Source organism: Mya arenaria, chromosome 14, assembly GCF_026914265.1.
Source record: "Mya arenaria isolate MELC-2E11 chromosome 14, ASM2691426v1".
Taxonomy (NCBI): Eukaryota; Metazoa; Mollusca; class Bivalvia; order Myida; family Myidae; genus Mya; species Mya arenaria.
The window spans coordinates 11,959,106-11,978,728 of NC_069135.1; the positions used below are offsets into that span (position 1 = coordinate 11,959,106).

Consider the following 19,623-nt stretch of genomic DNA (forward strand, 5'->3'; position numbering starts at 1 on the left):
AAAATACTATATCTTAATGTTTCGCAATCAGTTTTTGAACACAACAGGGTGTAACTTCAAACTTCTTGGTTAAACCAACGTATACGATGGTAAATGTAAGAAGTTAAATTGAATAATCTTTTTATGATCGGAATGGGATTACCAAACCAAGTTAGTTTAACAAACTTGAATGTTTAACCCAGTTTACTTGTTTAATAATAACTCATTGGACTGTACAACAATACAAAGTATATGATTTATGTACAGAAAAAAATAAAAGCGATATATTTGCGCTTTTTTACTGGGAAATGTTGATTTATTTTTATCTGTACAAACATTCATGCTTGTTTTGGTTTGATCAGTAAATTCCAATGAGTTCAACATTAAAATGCATTAAAAATTGAAAAGAAAATCGCCATTAACCTCCATTGCCCTTTTAATGTAGTTACCGATAGCGAGATTGGGGGCGTGTTAGGAATGCGTGCAATGGCCTGTTCAGGGTTACTACATATTAATAGGGCGATAAAAACATTCGGCAAATACCTGAACCTCGGTGCCGTCCAGAAGTTGAGCTGGGCGATAAACGATTATTTCTATCCAGGGGATACAAAAGGTCATGGCTATTATCCATATTAAGATGTTGGTCCGCCATAGTTTGACTGCATGATCCTCAACACTCTAGAAGGAAAAATGTCAATAAGAGTTTTCCAGGGTTGCACATTATTTGGTATATCAATATACAATACGTACTAATATATAAATTATCAAATTCACCATACATTAAATATAGGACATTAAAATACAAGAACGGTGCATTTCTTACCTTTAACGGGTTTTTGATGACTTTGTATCGTTCTATTGAAATGGCAAAGATGGTCAGTATTGAAGCATTCGCCACTGAGTACTCTATGAATGGTACGAGTTTACCTGAAATGTTGAAACAAAGAATGACGACATATTTCCTACATTTTTTTTCGGAATTCAGTCTTGTTTTGTTAACCTATTCGTACGCCAAGGGTCCCGTTTTAATGAGATATCTTAGCCGTGAAGCTTAAGCTGCTGAAGACTGCACAGGTACACTCGTAAAGGTACTGGCGTAATCTATGCGATAATGTTCAAACGATATATATTTGTTAATGAAACGCAGTTTACGCCATAAACGGGCTTACGTCTGGACATTTGCTACATGTGTATCGAAAGCTTAACGATCTTGATTGAAACGGGGCCTTGAACTTGTTTTTGCATCGTTTTACTTGTAAACACCAATGACTTAAGAAAATGCACGTACACGATTTTTACAGCTGAAAAACAAATTACTGGTGTGCTCCGCGTTACTACTCATGGGTAACATTTAGTATTAAGAATTCAAATAGATACATTCCAAGGTTAATATATCACCACAACGGGAAAGTCAGGCGTTCAGAATGAGGCAACATTGTATACCAGCCTATAAACAAACCGATACTAGCTGACTGAGAGTTGTGTTTTGAATTCCATATTCAAAACTAGTGACAAATCACCACTTTTAATTAAGGAATGAATTGCGAGGTCGATGTCATTATCGGAGTATGAACACAGTTGGGCTGGTCAAAGTGTGTGGAGATTTAAAATATAATAATTCAACACTTTCTAAAATGTTGATTATATTCTACGGGATCTGCTGACACAATACAAACAATAACCAGATCGATGGTTTTCATGTAGATTGTTATGCGATGAATTGCGATCCGAACATATCCGAAGATGTTGCGTTCATCGATTGATAAACGCAATTGCCGAAAGGCAGTTCATTTAAGGAATGAAAGTTGAGGTGTAAATATCATTGTATGACGTTGACGTCAATTCCAGTATATGATTGCATGTGTAAGCACTGTGTTTGTAAAATATATTCATTATTTATATAAGTTTAGTTCATACTTATTTATTTAAGCTCGATTGAATACATATATGAGTGGTTCTCAACCCACAGTAGAATTACCTTAGAATATTTGAAGTTTGGCTTAAATATGTTTTTTGTTTTGAAATTAGCCAATATTTAAAACTCAGCCAAGCAGAGTTTTCGTTATGGAAAAACAACTTGATATTGCTCAGATATAACCTATCGCATTTTCAGCTTTCTAGTCACTGAAAAATAGTTCCATGTAGTATAAAAATAGAATAAAATGACGTAATTATCGGCCTGCGAAAGCAAGTGACTGTAAAATTGATAGTACTAAAAGGCCTCCTACGTGCGTCGTCGCAACGGAAACGCCGTAATGTTCCCGGTTTGTTATAGGAATATGTCGTGATAGACAGCGAGTGTAACATGATTTCCCGTCAAAATGGAGAGTAATTGGCGGATACTAATAGTCTGATTACAAATACCGCATTTTTTATACTTGAAAGCTAAATATGTTAGTCTGCCCCGTTTTTCAGAAAAAAAACGAAGAAATTGTTCCCTGGAAATAACCTTATATTTTGTTTATAATTTTTTATAATCGTAGTGAAAACATTCGCTCGATAAAGCTAAAACGAGTGCAAGAAGGTAATAGGGTGACATATTCCTGATTTTCAGATTTATGCTTTGTAAAGCTTTATAGCCTGTTTCCACTGTGTAATACTGTCTGGCATTTTGCACACTCCATTTAAGTATAATTATTTTAAGAGATCAATGTCTGCGATCTGCAGAACATAAGGTGGTCTATCTAGTAGCCTGCTCTATTTTCTGTAGCTCGTCGAAAATGAACTCTACTTTGGTGATTGTTGGTGTATTCGTCAGAATATTTTTAAAACATCCGCGATTGTCATTGGCCAACAAAAAAATGCAAACACCAAAATAGAATAATTTTATTGAAAAACAGTTTAGATCGTATACAATTCTTTGTAAATTGACCATACAAAGAATCATAAAGTTTTTGTAAAACATTATGTTAATAATCATGGGGATGTTAATTTCTGGCCGAATGGTTCATTTTGGTTTCCTTTATTATGCGCAATAATTCAAATTTCGGATACTCGGTGACCGCATATTATCGTGGTAAAGAATTTGCTGGGTAGAAAAATAATACAAAACAAGTTATCATCATTAGCTCGTTTGGCATTGAATGTTTAAACAATGTCATTTAAAGTTCGATTAATATAATGATTAAATGATGCCAGGACAGCGTGACGTATATCATATGTTGGATACCATACCATAAAAAGACATAAGCATCTTATCATTAATAATAGAAAGAAATATTGTGTTATTTGGGATATAAAACTGATTGAACGTAATAGGCGTTTATTCTCGGATGTGTTTTGTTTTATTTTTGTATGTTTGTAATGAAAGTTATTTGGCCATTGAGAAATAGTTGCTGTTAATCATTGTACCTTAAAGATAAATTTAAATTCAAGAAAGGCAATGTATGTATTGCCCATCATGAAGTGTACGTGCAATTTGTTTAATAAATAAATCTCATTGATATAAGCATATTTCGCTATATTTGAAAATAATCAAAATATGCCATAATTTGATAAAGAATTATTCTTTATAATTTCATTTCCCCCGAAACCATAAAATCTTTGTAACATTTGTGACGTCGTCTGCAAAAATGAGTTGAGGTATTCACGTTACCAACAAAAACACAAGTTTAGCCAAGAATTAGGGTTATAAAGCAAAGTCATAACAACGAGTTATTTTTTCGCAAAATAATGTAGCAATAGCTAAGATTGCCTGCTTATGAGGCACGAAACCTCGCAAAAACGTAATTTTGTCGTCCACTGGGTTTATCTTCGCTGACGATGCCAGACACATACATTTATATTTGACCCTTTTTTAAATCTAGACAAAGATAATTTGCGAAATTCTACAAGTTATCTACATTTTCAACCTTTTGTCAAAGACTAACCCTTACGGCTTTTCTAGACTTTACTTTAGGAAATATCACAGATCTGAAAATAAGTATAATAACTTTAGATATGTTCTGGCCAAGAGTGTAGATAGGTTGCCGATATATACATTTCCAAATGAAACTATATAAAGACAATGTCTTTAAAACAGAATGGTTCACGAATTAAATTTAATCTTTTCTTTAATCTTTTCTTTAATCTTTAATTTTAATCTTTAATCTTTTGAGAGTTCAAGATATTCTTCTTTTGATTAACATTTGCTACTATTTTTGTTACTGTAAAATATCTCAACTAGTTAAAAAACATATATACACCGTCAAGCAAGTGTTAAATAATGGAAATGATCATGGACTATCATAGTCTACTTCATTGATGTATATATGTGTGATGTTATGTGTGGAAATAAACTTGTGTTCTGTTCTGTTCTGTTCTATGATCATATGAATCCATTATCAAATTATACAAGTAGCGGACAGCTTTCAGCTGTAGAAATTTTTGGTGGTTTTATTGTAGGAGACGTTGAAACATGTGAGGTATTTCAATACTCTCTAGAAACGGGATAAAGTGGTACTAATTAACGGCAAATGTGTTCATAATTACCATTGTGGCTACGTTCAATTCTTGAAATGACAAGCATAACATTGTCACATGTTCTTGAAAAAAAACCTTCGTACAATGTTGAATGGGGCTATTTATGAAATGTTTCAGCCGAGTCAAATGTATGGCATGAGCGTTTTGTATGAATCGCTATGTTATATGGTGGAAAATATCAGATTCAAGTACCATTATGTGTTAGTAATGTTAACTTATTTTTGTGTATGTATACCCAAATGACTTTTCTTAACTTTGTTTACATTTTCAACCTCTCAATACTGCATTTACAATAATTACAAATTACAAAATGCAACAAAACCGAAAGTTTCGAAACTTTTAGTATCGTCTAAATTTAGCGCGCACAAAGTCATTTCAAAATTTGCATATCACGTGACCTTTCAATACCTACACATCCTATGTTGCTATATATATATTTATGATTTGCATTTTAACCAAGACGATATGAGTTTAAATAGTTTTCACGGTTATGCACCATAAAACACTTATTTCATCATTATTTTACTTTATGATGTCGAAATTGCAGAAAAAAATATAGTAATAGTATAAAAAGGTATGTTGGGTAGCGAACCCATGCCGGTAAAGTCAAGAAAAATTAACAAATTTTGTTTGACAGCTGAATCATTAAACCACCAGGACTTTCATTAAAGCTGCACTCTCAAAGATTTACCGTTTTTCCAGCTTTTTTACTTTTTGTTTTTGAATTAGTGACGAAAGACTGCTGACAAAAGATCAGATCGAAGATTTTCATATTTTCGTTCCATATTTAATGTATTATGGCTTACTAACGGTTTAAGAAAAATGCATAAAACATCAATTCCGGAACTGAAATACGAAATCTGCGATCTGATCTTTTGTCAGCAGTCTGTTATCACTGGTTTGCAGATATTTACGCAAAATACTGCTCCTTCCAAGACAAAAAATAAAAAAAGTTGTCAAAACGATCAATCTGTGAGAGTGCAGCTTTAAGGTAAGAATTTTGACATGTTAAGCATACATTGATTTCATCACGTGATAATTTCAATCTACCAATTATGCAAATATAAAGCAGTTTACACTTATATGAAAATTATAGTCTACAAAAACAAAATTTTAGCAAATATCAATATTTGCTAAATGGTTCAAGCTTTTGATATCATAGTTCTAACACTCATTATTTGCCGCACTTTATTTCGTGAAACACAAAAAGTCCATTTACAAAAAGCATAATCGAGTATCAATCTGCGATTTTTCATTTTGCATCACATGTATTTAAAAAAAAACAGGAGCTATTTTCTTTTTTCAGAAATTTCATTTGAAAATCTTGTTATTCTCTAGTTACTTCTCCATTCTATTCCGGCGTCTGCGTAGGTACTGTCGATGATCCAATTTGGACTTTTCTTTTTTTTCCTTTTTTTTTTACTAAAGCATTGTGTGGACCTCGGGAATTTATCAGACATCATTTAAGACTCTATTCTAGTTATTTACTCACCTTTATCTTGATCTTAAATTAATTAATCCTGAGTGGCATTTAGGCTTTAAATGCATTGTGAGTCTGCAAAGAAGCAACCTTAAAACATAAGCGCGTCTGAGCTTTTTGAATAAACAGTATATGATCTTTGTTAGAAGTAGTGGTCAGCGATGGTGAGAACAAAAAAGTAGACGTATAAAAATAATAATGTATGATTGTTATTAAAAACATTCATATATGAGGGATATTTCCACCCACGTATCTGCTCTACCAAAAGTCAAGTCCAGTGGCATGTGTTACTTAATGGAACATATTACGGGGGTAATGAGGAGCTACAACGTCGACACTCATACATAGTTGTATGTGTTCTCATATCAAAATCGTATTAATTACTGAACACTATACTTATATTATCATATACAGAGATGGCAGAGGGTGTGATAAGAGCCCGCAGTAAAACCATGTTGTGTGTGTTTGTAAAGAAATATACAGGGCCAACTTTTTTCGACTTCACATGTAAAGGCAAATTTGTCCAAAACATAAATCCGTAGTGTATACTATTTGACACTCATTACGAATATTTTGAACACTACATACGCAATAGCGATAAACTAGTTATAAGAAATTAATAGAAATAAAGGAAATATTCTATGCGGTTGGACTTTCAACTACGTTCGACAATAAATCAGCTGTGAATTTACCCCAGGCAAAAGATTTAATACATTCCCATTATGCAAATGTATGAAAGAGAGAAATCGAACACGTCCCTTAACTATGAACATATAGACTCTTCAAAACGTCATTTAAATTAGAGGATTGCATAAGCCTTAACCTGAAAAAGAACGAAAGATCATTACTTTGTCAATTACAAACTGGAATTTTGCCATTGAGAGTGGAAACTGGACGTTATATTGGGGAACCACTGGGTCTGAGCATTTGCTGAATATGCCAGCAAAATCATATTAAGACGAGAAACATTTTCTTTTTGAATGCAATCGTTACAGTGATCTACGTTTGTTACACCTGAACGAAATAATTTCACGTCAATTAATCAACAATGATACAGACAGTAAATTATATATTCTAATGTCCTCATATCCTAGGAAACTGTCTAAATATATTGTAAATGCCTACCTGAGAACTATTATGTACTCTTAATGCGGTATTTGATCATTTTCTATCGCTCTTGGAACTCACATTGTATCTGTAATACCAACTTTGTTATGATACTAGTCAATTTATGTTATATACCTTATGGTACTTACATTACACTTAAGATATGGTGACCTATAGACCCAACGGGTCGGGTGCAAATGTGTGTATGTATATGTTATTACTACTCTGTTTGAATTGCACATGTCACAATAATAAACAATTCACTTTATTACTTACTTACTCACTAACTTATAAAATAATGTATTTCACTTTTGTACGAACGTTTTGTATGTTCATTTAATATACATACCCAGAAGTGTTTCAATTTTGTTTTTGAATTTTGTCTTATTTGTGAACTAAGTATATTGGGTATTGGCGATAGTTGAAATAAATACTTCTTTCTATTTGTATATATATCTGTACCTGCTCTGATGATTTAGTTCTGTTGTAAAATATCAGAACGTAATTATATTATTGTACAACCGTTGATAAAGATTACGTCATATATGATAGGTCAGAAGGAAATATTTTGCTTCAAATGACGACTTTAAACAAAGATAACTTTACTATATTTTCCCCATACATGTTTTAAATGAAACACTACACTGTGTACACCGCTTACAGAGCCCTGCATTCGGATTTTTACTCAAGTTTGATTGAGAGTTAATTTGCTTAGAACATTTCGACAAAGCTAATTTCACAAAACCGCCGCCTGATGTAATACTGTCAAAACATTATTTTGGAAACAGGTTTGTCGATGTATTTCAGGAAACTAATCACCTTATTAAAGTCAGGTAATAATAGTGGCATAGACTGTACTTAGTTTCGTTTAAAATGGTGAGGGAAAAGAAAAGTTATCTTTGTTTTAAGTATATTTCAGGAAACTAATCACCTTATTAAAGTCCGGTAATAATAGTGGCATAGACTGTACCTTGTTTTGTTTAAAATGGTGAGGGAAAAGAAAAGTTATCTTTGTTTTAAGTATTTTTCGAAGCAAAATATTGCCTTCCGACGTAGTATTTGTGACGTAATTTATCACGTGGTATACACATACTGGATTTATATGGTCTGTTGTATATTCTGTTATTGAGAACAATATTGTAACTATCAATAATATATATAAACGCATTTGTTGGATTATCGCTTACGCAGTATGATATTTTTTGTTAAGAACGCGTGTTGTTCAATTAAAATGTTCTAGTTAGAGTCAGTCCACTCAGCGGCAATATGAGTATTAGTATGTAAGCATTGTGAAGATGACGGGTAATCAACACACGAACGCTCCAAAGCTCGTTGTATTTTCGAGTGTTTCCCTTTAACAGCCTCGCTCAGGTTTGGATGAACACAAGCGGGCATAGAAGAGACGAATACTCTTCCCCTTCGACCGACGAAAAGTGCCTTTTCTACCACTCCTTTTGAACTCCTTTTTGGCACCTCTGCACCGACACGTGTAGTAATTAACGTCTAAACAACGGTATTGGACGAGAACTAGTTCCAGGTTCCCAACAACCACAGGTAAAGAATGTATAATCTATAGAATTTATTAAGACCGTGCACTTACTTGTATAAGACTAAATAAAAGATATCTTCCTCTAATTTATTTTTGATAAACACCCATAAAAACGAAATGCCGGAGGAATATCAATCATTGCTCTTAGTTATACGTTATAATTGGTATTAGTTTAGCGCTGAGAATAAACTAATGATGTAAAACAATTTTGGTACGTCAATTTGTCATGATATAATGTGGACTTATCCTTAAAATAAACGTTCAATGCATTCCTATATTTCATTAGCCCATTTTTCCCTTCCATAAAGTATTTTCCCATCAAAGACACGAAGATGAGAAGAGTTTATTGAAATAAATTTGTCACTTCATGAACAATCGATTATGATAACCACTTCCATCGTATTGCTCTTTTCCATATTATGCGTGAGAATGTCACATTTTGGAATAAAATTAACTTTTCTGGAATACGTACTGGGTTTTGAGCAGCATTTATAACATGACAGTGTACTCGGTGATTCCAGTTCATACGGTAAATGTTTCTTGCTCCATTAAACATAGGATGAAAACGAGACGTGGTTTGAAATGGGTTGATTTTCGAATATTGTTTGTCGTAGACTGCCTGATGTATAGAAGACTTCTCTTCCCAATGGAGTTGAAAACTATGAATTAATTGCTCAATTATTTTGCCATGTGCGATGCGTAAACAGCAGACGTTTTATTCTCTATTATCTTTTCTATATGTGTCTATTCATGATACATGTTTCCTCGATATCAATTCGTTTTCACGTGTTCTTCGAAGGAAATGATTTGGGAATTGCATGTTTTCACACGTACATATGTGACCTTCAGAACATGCAATGCTGGGACATTATTTCTTTCTAACGTGCGTGCCGAATTGAAATAAGTTCCAGGCATATTACGTGCAACGTGTGCGTGCATTTCTGACAGACCAAATTGAAACTAAATTAATTGTAAAAATTTGAACGCCTCCGAAAGCAAGAAATGTTAGTTAAGCGCGGTGCTGAGCCCTGCTTCAGACACATGTAAAAAATGAGCTCATGGTTTTATTCTAAGACTATTGACCACAGCCTTGATATTCTAGCTTCTGACATTAAATACAAACCAGGTTGATCTTCTGGGATAGGTCAACTAACTATGTACGTGAAGTTAGCGGCCTAGCGGCCTAGCAGCGTGAAGTTAGCGGCCTAGCGGCCTAGCGGCCTAGCGGCGTGAAGTTAGCGGCCTGGCGGCCTAGCGGCCTAGCGGCGTGAAGTTGGCGGCCTAGCGGCCTAGCGGCCTAATTTTTTTTCTATTTCCAAGCAATTGTTAATGCGTTTTTTTTAAAACAATGATAAATCAAGGTTTTTATTCATATAGTTACATAGCGGCCTTAAATTGTTATATATTCAGAATATTTTTCTTTACCTTTTATTCTAAAACAATTTTAAATTAACTGTTTTATGCACAAATTATCACTCTGAAGCGTTTTTCAAACTTTTTTCAAAAAAGTCGATCAAGCACTTCAGCGACTTAGCGGCATAGAATCCTGAAATTAGCGGCCTAGCGGCCTAAATTGAATCCTATTTCAAAGCATGTATACATGCATTTTCTTCTAAAACAATAACATTTTAACTGTTTTTATGCACAAATTAACACATTGAAGCGATTATCAACAGTTTTTCTCCAAAAACGTCGATAAAGCAGTCAGCTATTTCAAAGCATTAAACATGCCTGTTCTTCTTAATCAATGATATATTAACTGTTTATATGCACAAATTATCACTCTGAAGCGTTTTTCAACTTTTTTTCAAAAAAGTCGATCGAGCACTTCAGCGGCCTAGCGGCCTAGCGGCCTAGCGGCGTGAAGTTAGCGGCCTGGCGGCCTAGCGGCCTAGCGGCCTAAAATGGTATCCTATTTCAAAGCATGTATACATGCATTTTCTTCTAAAACAATGACATATTAACTGTTTTTATGCACAAATTAACACTTTGAAGCTATTAGCGATTATCAATAATTTTTTTTAAAAGTGTCGATAAAGCAGTCAGCTATTTCAAAGCATTAAACATGCCTGATCTTCTAAAACAATGATATATTTACTGTTTTATGCATAATTTATCACTCTAAAGCTTTTTTTTTATTTTTTTTCAAAAAAAAGTTGATCGAGCACTTCAGCGGCCTAGCGGCGTGAAGTTAGCGGCCTAGCGGCCTGGCGGCCTAGCGGCCTAAAATGGTTTCCTATTTCAAAGCATGTATACATGCATTTTCTTCTAAAACAATGACATATTAACTGTTTGAATGCACAAATTAACACTTTGAAGCTATTATCGATAATCAACATCTTTTTTTTTCAAAAAAGTCGATTAAGCAGTCAGCTATTTCAAAGCATTAAACATGCCTGATCTTCTTAATCAATGATATATTTACTGTTTATATGCACAAATTATCACTCTGAAGCGTTTTTCAACTTTTTTTCAAAAAAGTCGATCGAGCACTTCAGCGGCCTAGCGGCCTGGCGGCCTAGCGGCCTAGCGGCGTGAAGTTAGCGGCCTGGCGGCCTAGCGGCCTTGCGGCCTAAAATGGTATCCTATTTCAAAGCATGTATACATGCATTTTCTTCTAAAACAATGACATATTAACTGTTTATATGCACAAATTATCACTCTGAAGCGTTTTTCAACATTTTTTCAAAAAAAGTCGATCGAGCACTTCAGCGGCCTAGCGACCTAGCGGCCTAGCGGCGTGAAGTAAGCGGCCTGGCGGCCTAGCGGCCTAAAATGGTATCCTATTTCAAAGCATGTATACATGCATTTTCTTCTAAAACAATGACATATTAACTGTTTTTATGCACAAATTAACACTTTGAAGCAATTAGCGATTATCAACATTTTTTTTTTTAAAGCGTCGATAAAGCAGTCAGCTATTTCAAAGCATTAAACATGCCTGATCTTCTAAAACAATGATATATTTACTGTTTATATGCACAAATTATCACTCTGAAGCGTTTTTCAACTTTTTTCAAAAAAGTCGATCGAGCACTTCAGCGGCCTAGCGGCCTAGCGGCCTAGCGGCGTGAAGTTAGCGGCCTGGCGGCCTAGCGGCCTAGCGGCCTAAAATAGTATCCTATTTCAAAGCATGTATACATGCATTTTCTTCTAAAACAATGACATATTAACTGTTTTTATGCACAAATTAACACTTTGAAGCTATTAGCGATTATCAACATTTTTTTTAAAAGCGTCGATAAAGCAGTCAGCTATTTCAAAGCATTAAACATGCCTGTTCTTCTAATACAATGATGTATTTATTGTTTTTTATGCACAAGTTATCACTCTGAAGCGTTTTTCAATTATTTTTCAAAAAAGTTGATCGAGCACTTCAGCGGCCTAGCGGCCTAGCGGCGTGAAGTTAGCGGCCTGGCGGCCTAAAATGGTTTCCTATTTCAAAGCATGTATACATGCATTTTCTTCTAAAACAATGACATATTAACTGTTTGAATGCACAAATTAACACTTTGAAGCTATTAGCGATAATCAACATATTTTTTTTTTCAAAAAAGTCGATTAAGCAGTCAGCATACATGCCTATCCTTCTCAAAAATATGTTGATAATCGCCTCAGAGTGATAGTCTGTGCATAAAAACAGTTAACATATCATTTTTTTAGAAAAAATGCATGTAGTCATGCTTTGAAATAAGATAGCATTTTAGGCCGCCAGGCCGCTAGGCCAGTAGGCCGCTAACTTCACGCCGCTAGGCCGCTAGGCCGCTGAAGTGCTTGATCGACTTTTTTTTAAAAAGTTGAAAAACGCTTCAGAGTGATAAGTTGTGCATAAAAACAATAAATATATCATTGTTTTAGAAGAACATGCATGTTTAATGCTTTGAAATAGATGACTGCTTTATCGACGCTTTTGAAAAAAAAACCTGTTGATAATCGCTAATAGCTTCAAAGTGTTAATTTGTGCATAAAAACAGTTAATATGTCATTGTTTAAGAAGAAAATGCATGTATACATGCTTTGAAATAGGAAACCATTTTAGGCCGCTAGGCCGCTAGGCCGCCAGGCCGCTAACTTCACGCCGCTAGGCCGCTAGGCCGCTAGGCCGCTGAAGTGCTCGATCGACTTTTTTGAAAAAAAGTTGAAAAACGCTTCAGAGTGATAATTTGTGCATATAAACAGTTAATATATCATTGATTAAGAAGAACGGGCATGTTTAATGCTTTGAAATAGCTGACTGCTTTATCGACGTTTTTGGGAAAAAACTGTTGATAATCGCTTCAATGTGCTAATTTGTGCATAAACAGTTAAAATGTTATTGTTTTAGAAGAAAATGCATGTATACATGCTTTGAAATAGGATTCAATTTAGGCCGCTAGGCCGCTAGGCCGCTAATTTCAGGATTCTATGCCGCTAAGTCACTGAAGTGCTTGATCGACTTTTTTGAATAAAGTTTGAAAAACGCTTCAGAGTGATTATTTGTGCATAAAACAGTTAATTTAAAATTGTTTAAGAATAAAGGGTAAAGAAAAATATTCTGAATATATAACAATTTAAGGCCGCTATGTAACTATATGAATAAAAAACCTTGATTTATCATTGTTTTAAAAAAAACGCATTAACAATTGCTTGGAAATAGAAAAAATAATTAGGCCGCCAGGCCGCTAGGCCGCCAACTTCACGCCGCTAGGCCGCTAGGCCGCCAGGCCGCTAACTTCACGCCGCTAGGCCGCTAGGCCGCTAGGCCGCTAACTTCACGCCGCTAGGCCGCTAGGCCGCTAGGCCGCTAGGCCGCTAACTTCACGCCGCTAGGCCGCTAGGCCGCTAGGCCGCTAGGCCGCTAGGCCGCTAGGCCGCTAACTTCACGTACATCAACTAACTTCTGTTTTTCCATGGTCATAGGTTTAACCGTTCTCCATGTTTTGTGTAAAAAAACGCTCTACAAATATTGGTCGTGGCCTTAGCCGTTGACGTACTGTCTATTGGTCAAGTACTGACGAAAACCAACATTCAACTTGAGTGACATGGTCCTGGGTCAATCAATATTTTCTTGAGTTATTGCGTTGACTAATTATAAATTATAAAGAGTTCGCAAAATCGCAATCTCACGATATAATAAGGGTGAAAACGCGACAGTTTAATAGTGAAAACACGATTATATATCGCATTATCATCATAGTACTGTCGTATTTCTCCATCCTTGTATCGAGTATTACGTTTTAGATCAAAACATCAAGTCAGGTCAAGTATTCACAAGAAGCATTTTTTAAAGCAGCTGCAACGATGCTATATCTGCTTTCTATCACTTTCGCGATGATATATCTGCCTTCTATCACTTTCGTGATAATATATCTGCCTTCTATCACATTCGCGATGATATATCTGGCTTTTATCACTATAGCGATAATATCTCTGCTTTCTATCACTAAAGCGATGATGTTTCTGCCTTCTACCACTATAGCGATAATATCTCTGCCTTTTACCACTATAGCGGCAAAAACCATGCTGTTACCAGAAATTAAGGTGTCCGTATCGTTAGCTGCATTTTACCAGTGACTTGGTTTCATTATCAAGGCCCTATGAGGTGGTTGGTCGACATTTCCTTGATTTGTCATTGGACATATGCAATCAATAGTATGAATAAAAAATAAGGTTATCAACAAAAATGTTGCATTGGGGCCTCACGAAGCATACGGCTCCAATAATCATGGAACCACCAGTATTAACAATATATGCACTGTTTCCATTTCTTTTAGAAAAACAACACTATTACGACTAGCCGGAATCCAATGACTTTGACACGCCCTGCAAACAATCACTCCACAATCAAAAAGAGAAATAGGACAACGAGCGAAAGCCACTTCCGGACTAAAGCGGAGGCACTGTTTTGTTGACAAAAGCGAGTATGACAAACTTTTATTCCTCATTATAAAGAAAAAAGGATCATTTTAATATTCGGGGAATGTAGTGCCATGTAAGGATGGTGAAGATTCACGGAAAACACAGTTTCGTATTTTAAACATGAAAATTGTTCCGGCAGGGTCATTTTCCCCGTCCAACAATGTTAAAAGATTTCCAACGAAACTGTCATTTAGACAACTTTTGTTCTCAATTGCTTTTACGTATTGTTTTATATGTTGCGTAAATATCGAATAACAGTCGCTAGTGACTGCCGTACACTTTTTGAATGGTGAAACTGCTATTTAAACGCTTTATGCTCATTTTCATCGAAAGAGCTGGTTGCGGAGCTAACGTACCGGAGGCAGAGCAAAAACATAACTTAGAAAAAGCCAGCATACTGGTTTCATCAATCCCAACGATTTTATTTACAAACCACGCATCGTTTTTACATGTACATTTGTTACAGCTTTCAATGTATGTATTGTACATCTAAACGTACGTGTCTTGTTAAAATCAATCAAGTTGAAAGGGTTTATTTACAGTTCTGTAAATGCCTTCTCGGTGAAAGACGACACAATATGACTTTATCAACAGAGAGTTAGAGAAATTAAGTTCTAAGACAATAAGACAATACTGGGTCGAATTATGGCATTATAATGATAGTAAGTATTATAAAATGGTTTATAACATGCTGATGACTGATATGGAACAGCATTCTAACAAACCGAATTGGTGTTCATTCACATATACCTGCTATGTTATCTAGGTCTATATGAAGCCTGGTTTTAGGAAAAGAATTGGTAAAACAAAGATATATCAAGATAATTTATACAGTATTGGCATAGGGGATTAGACATATCCAGTAGGGATTGAATATACAAAAAATGTATCAGGATTTAGATTCTAACCATATCTCAACAGATTAGATACAGCTACCCTGATATAGATCCTCATTGAATCGGGTCGATGGAATAGACCGCAATCCACGCGCCTAAACACTGTTTGAGCTTAACTAGATGAATGACACTTTCTTCTGGAATGCACACTGTATAATGAACCAAGAGTGAGATACACACCTAGATATCATAGACAGCATCCTAGTATGTATAAACAAGTTGCGATGTTCAATGCAGCAAACGAAACTGTTTTTATATATAATTTTCGAAATATTACACAATATCCAACAAACATTTGAAGTTGAACTTAATGTGTTAAACCCGTTTGATATCAGGGTTAAACTAAAACTATGAACAACTAATGGATTCTTACGATGTATATATAAGATCATTGACAATGCTAAATGAAATCTGATGTGATGGACCTTTTAACTGGATACGCTTTCTCGTTTAAACAACGTTGCTTTACAATAGTTACAAGTTTTTACAATACCTTATGGTAAAATTACAATGTATATAATAAACAGATCAAGATCCCTTGGAGCACCAGTGTAAACACTAATTGCCGTTTAAATTTCTGGTTTGAATTTTCAAACTATAGATAATTAAATATATGTTCGGTATTTATTATACCACATTTATATAGCACTCTTAACATATAACACATTACGTTGAAAAGTGCTTAAATATAGTAATGAATAAAAAATTTATTTAGTACAATAAATTAGAAATAATATCCTATGGACGATTCAAAACAACATTAAATCCAACAAATATTGTCGACACCGGGTACAACTGCGAAATGCTTAGCGTCTACTTACACGAATTGTCAACTATATTTCATAAGCCTATGTTGCGCCAATGCGCTTGCGAACGCAAGAAATATACCTAGTAGTAATAGACGGCACGTGAGGATCGTATTAAGAAATAACACGTGAGACATGACGGAACTTGGTATGATGACTATGGGTAATTTTAAAGCAAAGTGGCGTGAGGTTTTATAATCCTTTTCAATCAGGAAAGTTTAGCGACTGGCCATACATTATTTTTTTGCTTGACAGGTTTCTTTATCCTCGTCTTATGTAACTCCAGAAACAGAACGACGACACCGTGATATATGTATTAATGAAATTGGATTTCCTTACCGTTGCCTCTGGCTGCAAGACACGTTTTTCTATAGTTTAAATATTCATAGATATGTGGGTGGTTATTCGTTTTCGAGACGTTGTAAATTAGATTTAAACTATTAAAATACTTTTGGCTTGTATAAAACACAGAACAGCACACAGAACGGAACAGGTGTGGGTACATAATTATTAAACACAGAACGGAACAGGTGTGGGTATATAATTATTAAACGCAGAACGGAACAGGTGTGGGTACATAATTATTAAACACAGAACGGTACAATGTGGGTACATAATTATTAAACACAGAACGGAACAGGTGTGGTACATAATTATTAAACACAGAACGGAACAGGTGTGGTACATAATTATTAAACACAGAACGGCACAGGTGTGGGTACATAATTATTAAACACAGAACGGCACAATGTGGGTACATAATTATTAAACACAGAACGGCACAATGTGGGTACATAATTATTAAACACAGAACGGAACAGGTGTGGGTACATAATTATTAAACACAGAACAACACAGGGGTATGTACATTAGTATAAAACACAGAACAGCACGGGGGTATGTACATAAGTATAAAACACAGTACAACACGGGGGTATGAACATTAGTACAAAACACAGTACAGCACGGGGGTATGTACATTAGTATAAAACACAAAACTGCACAGGGGTATGTACATAAGTATAAAACACAGTACAACGCGGGGGTATGTACATTAGTACAAAACACAGTACAGCACAGGGGTATGTACATTAGTACAAAACACAGAACAACACAGGGATATGTACATTATTATAAAACACAGTACGGCACAGGGATTTGTACATTAGTATAAGACACAGAACAACACAGGGGTATGAACATTAGTATAAAACACAGAACAACATGAATGTGCGTACATAAAGTTAACATTTCATACGTGGCTAAGTCCTATCGTAAAATATATCTTTTGGAATATAAATAACAATCTTGCATTGAAATCATTGATTATCCTATTTTTGTCCACGAGTAACATATGGCTTTACCAATAAACATACCGGTTTTTATTCTGTTTTTAGTTGGCAATATTTTTTATCCGAATTATATTATTGATGTCGGAAACATGTCATCACCGATTGTTATGTATAAATGGTTTTGTTAATTTGTATATTGCAGATGTGTTTATTTAATTTTAACCATTGGTATTTGTTATTTTATTTTGTGTTAATCATCTTTTTTGACATGCCCTTCAGCTGTATTTGCATATTTGGTGAGTTGGTAATTTTACCATGGTCCTGGTATAGCTTGGAAATGTTTGCTAAACTAAGCAACACTATTTCGGATACCTGTGAGCTTGTCAAGAATTGATTTTGGTCTACATCTCCCTTTATATTATGTTGTTGTGACGTAAACATTTATTATGCATCTGGCCACTCATTATTAAATTGTGTTTTCTTTCTTAATTTATTGTATACTAAGCTTTGTAACATACATCAGAAAAGCTTTTTATTTTATATCATGATAATTTCGGATTAATAACAAACATCTCCAATCCACATATTCTTACAAAAAAATGTAAGCAATGAATTCTGAATATACATTCTACACCTTTTAAACAATGTATAAGCTTAGACCACTTACATAGCACGGGTCCGAAGTACCAAACCTCCTTAGCGAATAGGTCCACGAGAGCGGTTGGCATGCATATTATGATAACCAGAAGGTCGGCCACGCACAGGTTCACAAGATAAACATTCACCGCCGTCTTCATCCGCCGGCTGCACGTGATCACGAGCACCACGAGCAGGTTGCCAAGAACACCCACCAGAAATATCACCGAATACAGGACCGTCGCCGAGATCATAATGTACATTGGCGTTGAGGGTGGTGCCCTCCTTGTCCAATTTGCCAAAGTAGTCCCATTTGTAAGCAATCCACCATATCCTTCACCCCCTGACAGTGTATCGTTTTGTTCGGTGACAACTTCCATTACCATCCAGCTTTATCCGCGTCGATTTCAAGAGTGTTGGTGAGATTTAAGCTTCCCAATATCCACTGTTCTCTGTTAAGATTTACAGCAGCGATTTAATTATGATACACGCTTAAAACTCTTCGCCTGGTATTTTTCGATGGCTTGCTTCATTCCTGCACTCCTATATCAGCTTAGCTTATGCGTAAAGCTAACAACAATCCACATTTTCATATAAGTAAGAAACTTGCTGTTAAATTTGTTATTTACAAGCACAAGATCATGGCCCTTAACATCAATTTATTTGAACCGTCGGTCTGCAACCGCTAATGATCACGTTGTCTGTCTATCTGTTTGACTGTCTGTCTGTCCGCCTGTCCCGTTTTATAATTCAAATATATATAATCTATTTTAGCAGTGTTGCATTTTCGCAATATCATATTCATAATAAAAAATGATTTTTTTCTGCTATCTCTATCTCTACTTTCTATTAATATTTTTCTATATATTTATAATGAATAATTGGCCGAAAATGCAACACTGCTTAGCGGAGCGAAAATGTGCTAAGTGGCCGAATGTAAAAGCGAAATGTTTATGTGGCGCATTTTCACCCTACCACTTGACACATTTTCGCAATTGTGCCCATCCAGATTGTCGTACTTTCACTTGGGTTGCTTTTTCGATTTCGCCAAGTAATGATTTTCGCACAATCGACGAAATGGCAAAAATGAGAAAAAAACGCAACCAAACAAATCAGCCTCAGAAACACCTTATAAGTTCAGTGTAATTTACATACATTATAAAGGTTTTAATTTGAAGATATCAACATGCGCAGCCTTGGAAATAAGTATACATTAAAACATTTGATTTTCAGCAGTTTGTAGTCTTTTTACCTTTAAACAAATGTTTCCCTTGACGCAGACTACCGGTCTTTATTGGCTAATCTAGGACTTAAAGCCGTCAGCAGCAGACAAGTCTATAACAGTGATAAATATATCTACATATGGCCCCGAAACACTTAAAAAAGTTCGGAGTTAAAGCGACGACTGATAAACTAATTTGAAAATAATATTTTAAACTTGATGTCTTCAAACCTATTTCTTGTGTACTTTTAACCTAAAGTTGGATGTAGAAACACGATCATGCGTTCATTTAACAAA

The 19,623-nt window shown here is 35.0% G+C and overlaps 1 protein-coding gene across 1 annotated transcript in view; it reads right to left on the reverse strand.

Moving 5' to 3' along the window:
- LOC128218064 (pyrokinin-1 receptor-like) overlaps window positions 1-18,616 on the reverse strand; it is a 32,360-nt gene extending 13,744 nt beyond the window's left edge. The window contains exons 1-3 of the mRNA XM_052925588.1: window positions 18,136-18,616; window positions 803-906; window positions 523-657 (exon numbers count right to left, since the gene is read on the reverse strand). Coding sequence (XP_052781548.1) covers window positions 523-657; window positions 803-906; window positions 18,136-18,490 — 594 coding nt within the window. The 5' untranslated portion in view covers window positions 18,491-18,616. The remainder of the gene's footprint in view (window positions 1-522; window positions 658-802; window positions 907-18,135) is intronic.
- Window positions 18,617-19,623: the final 1,007 nt, after the last annotated feature.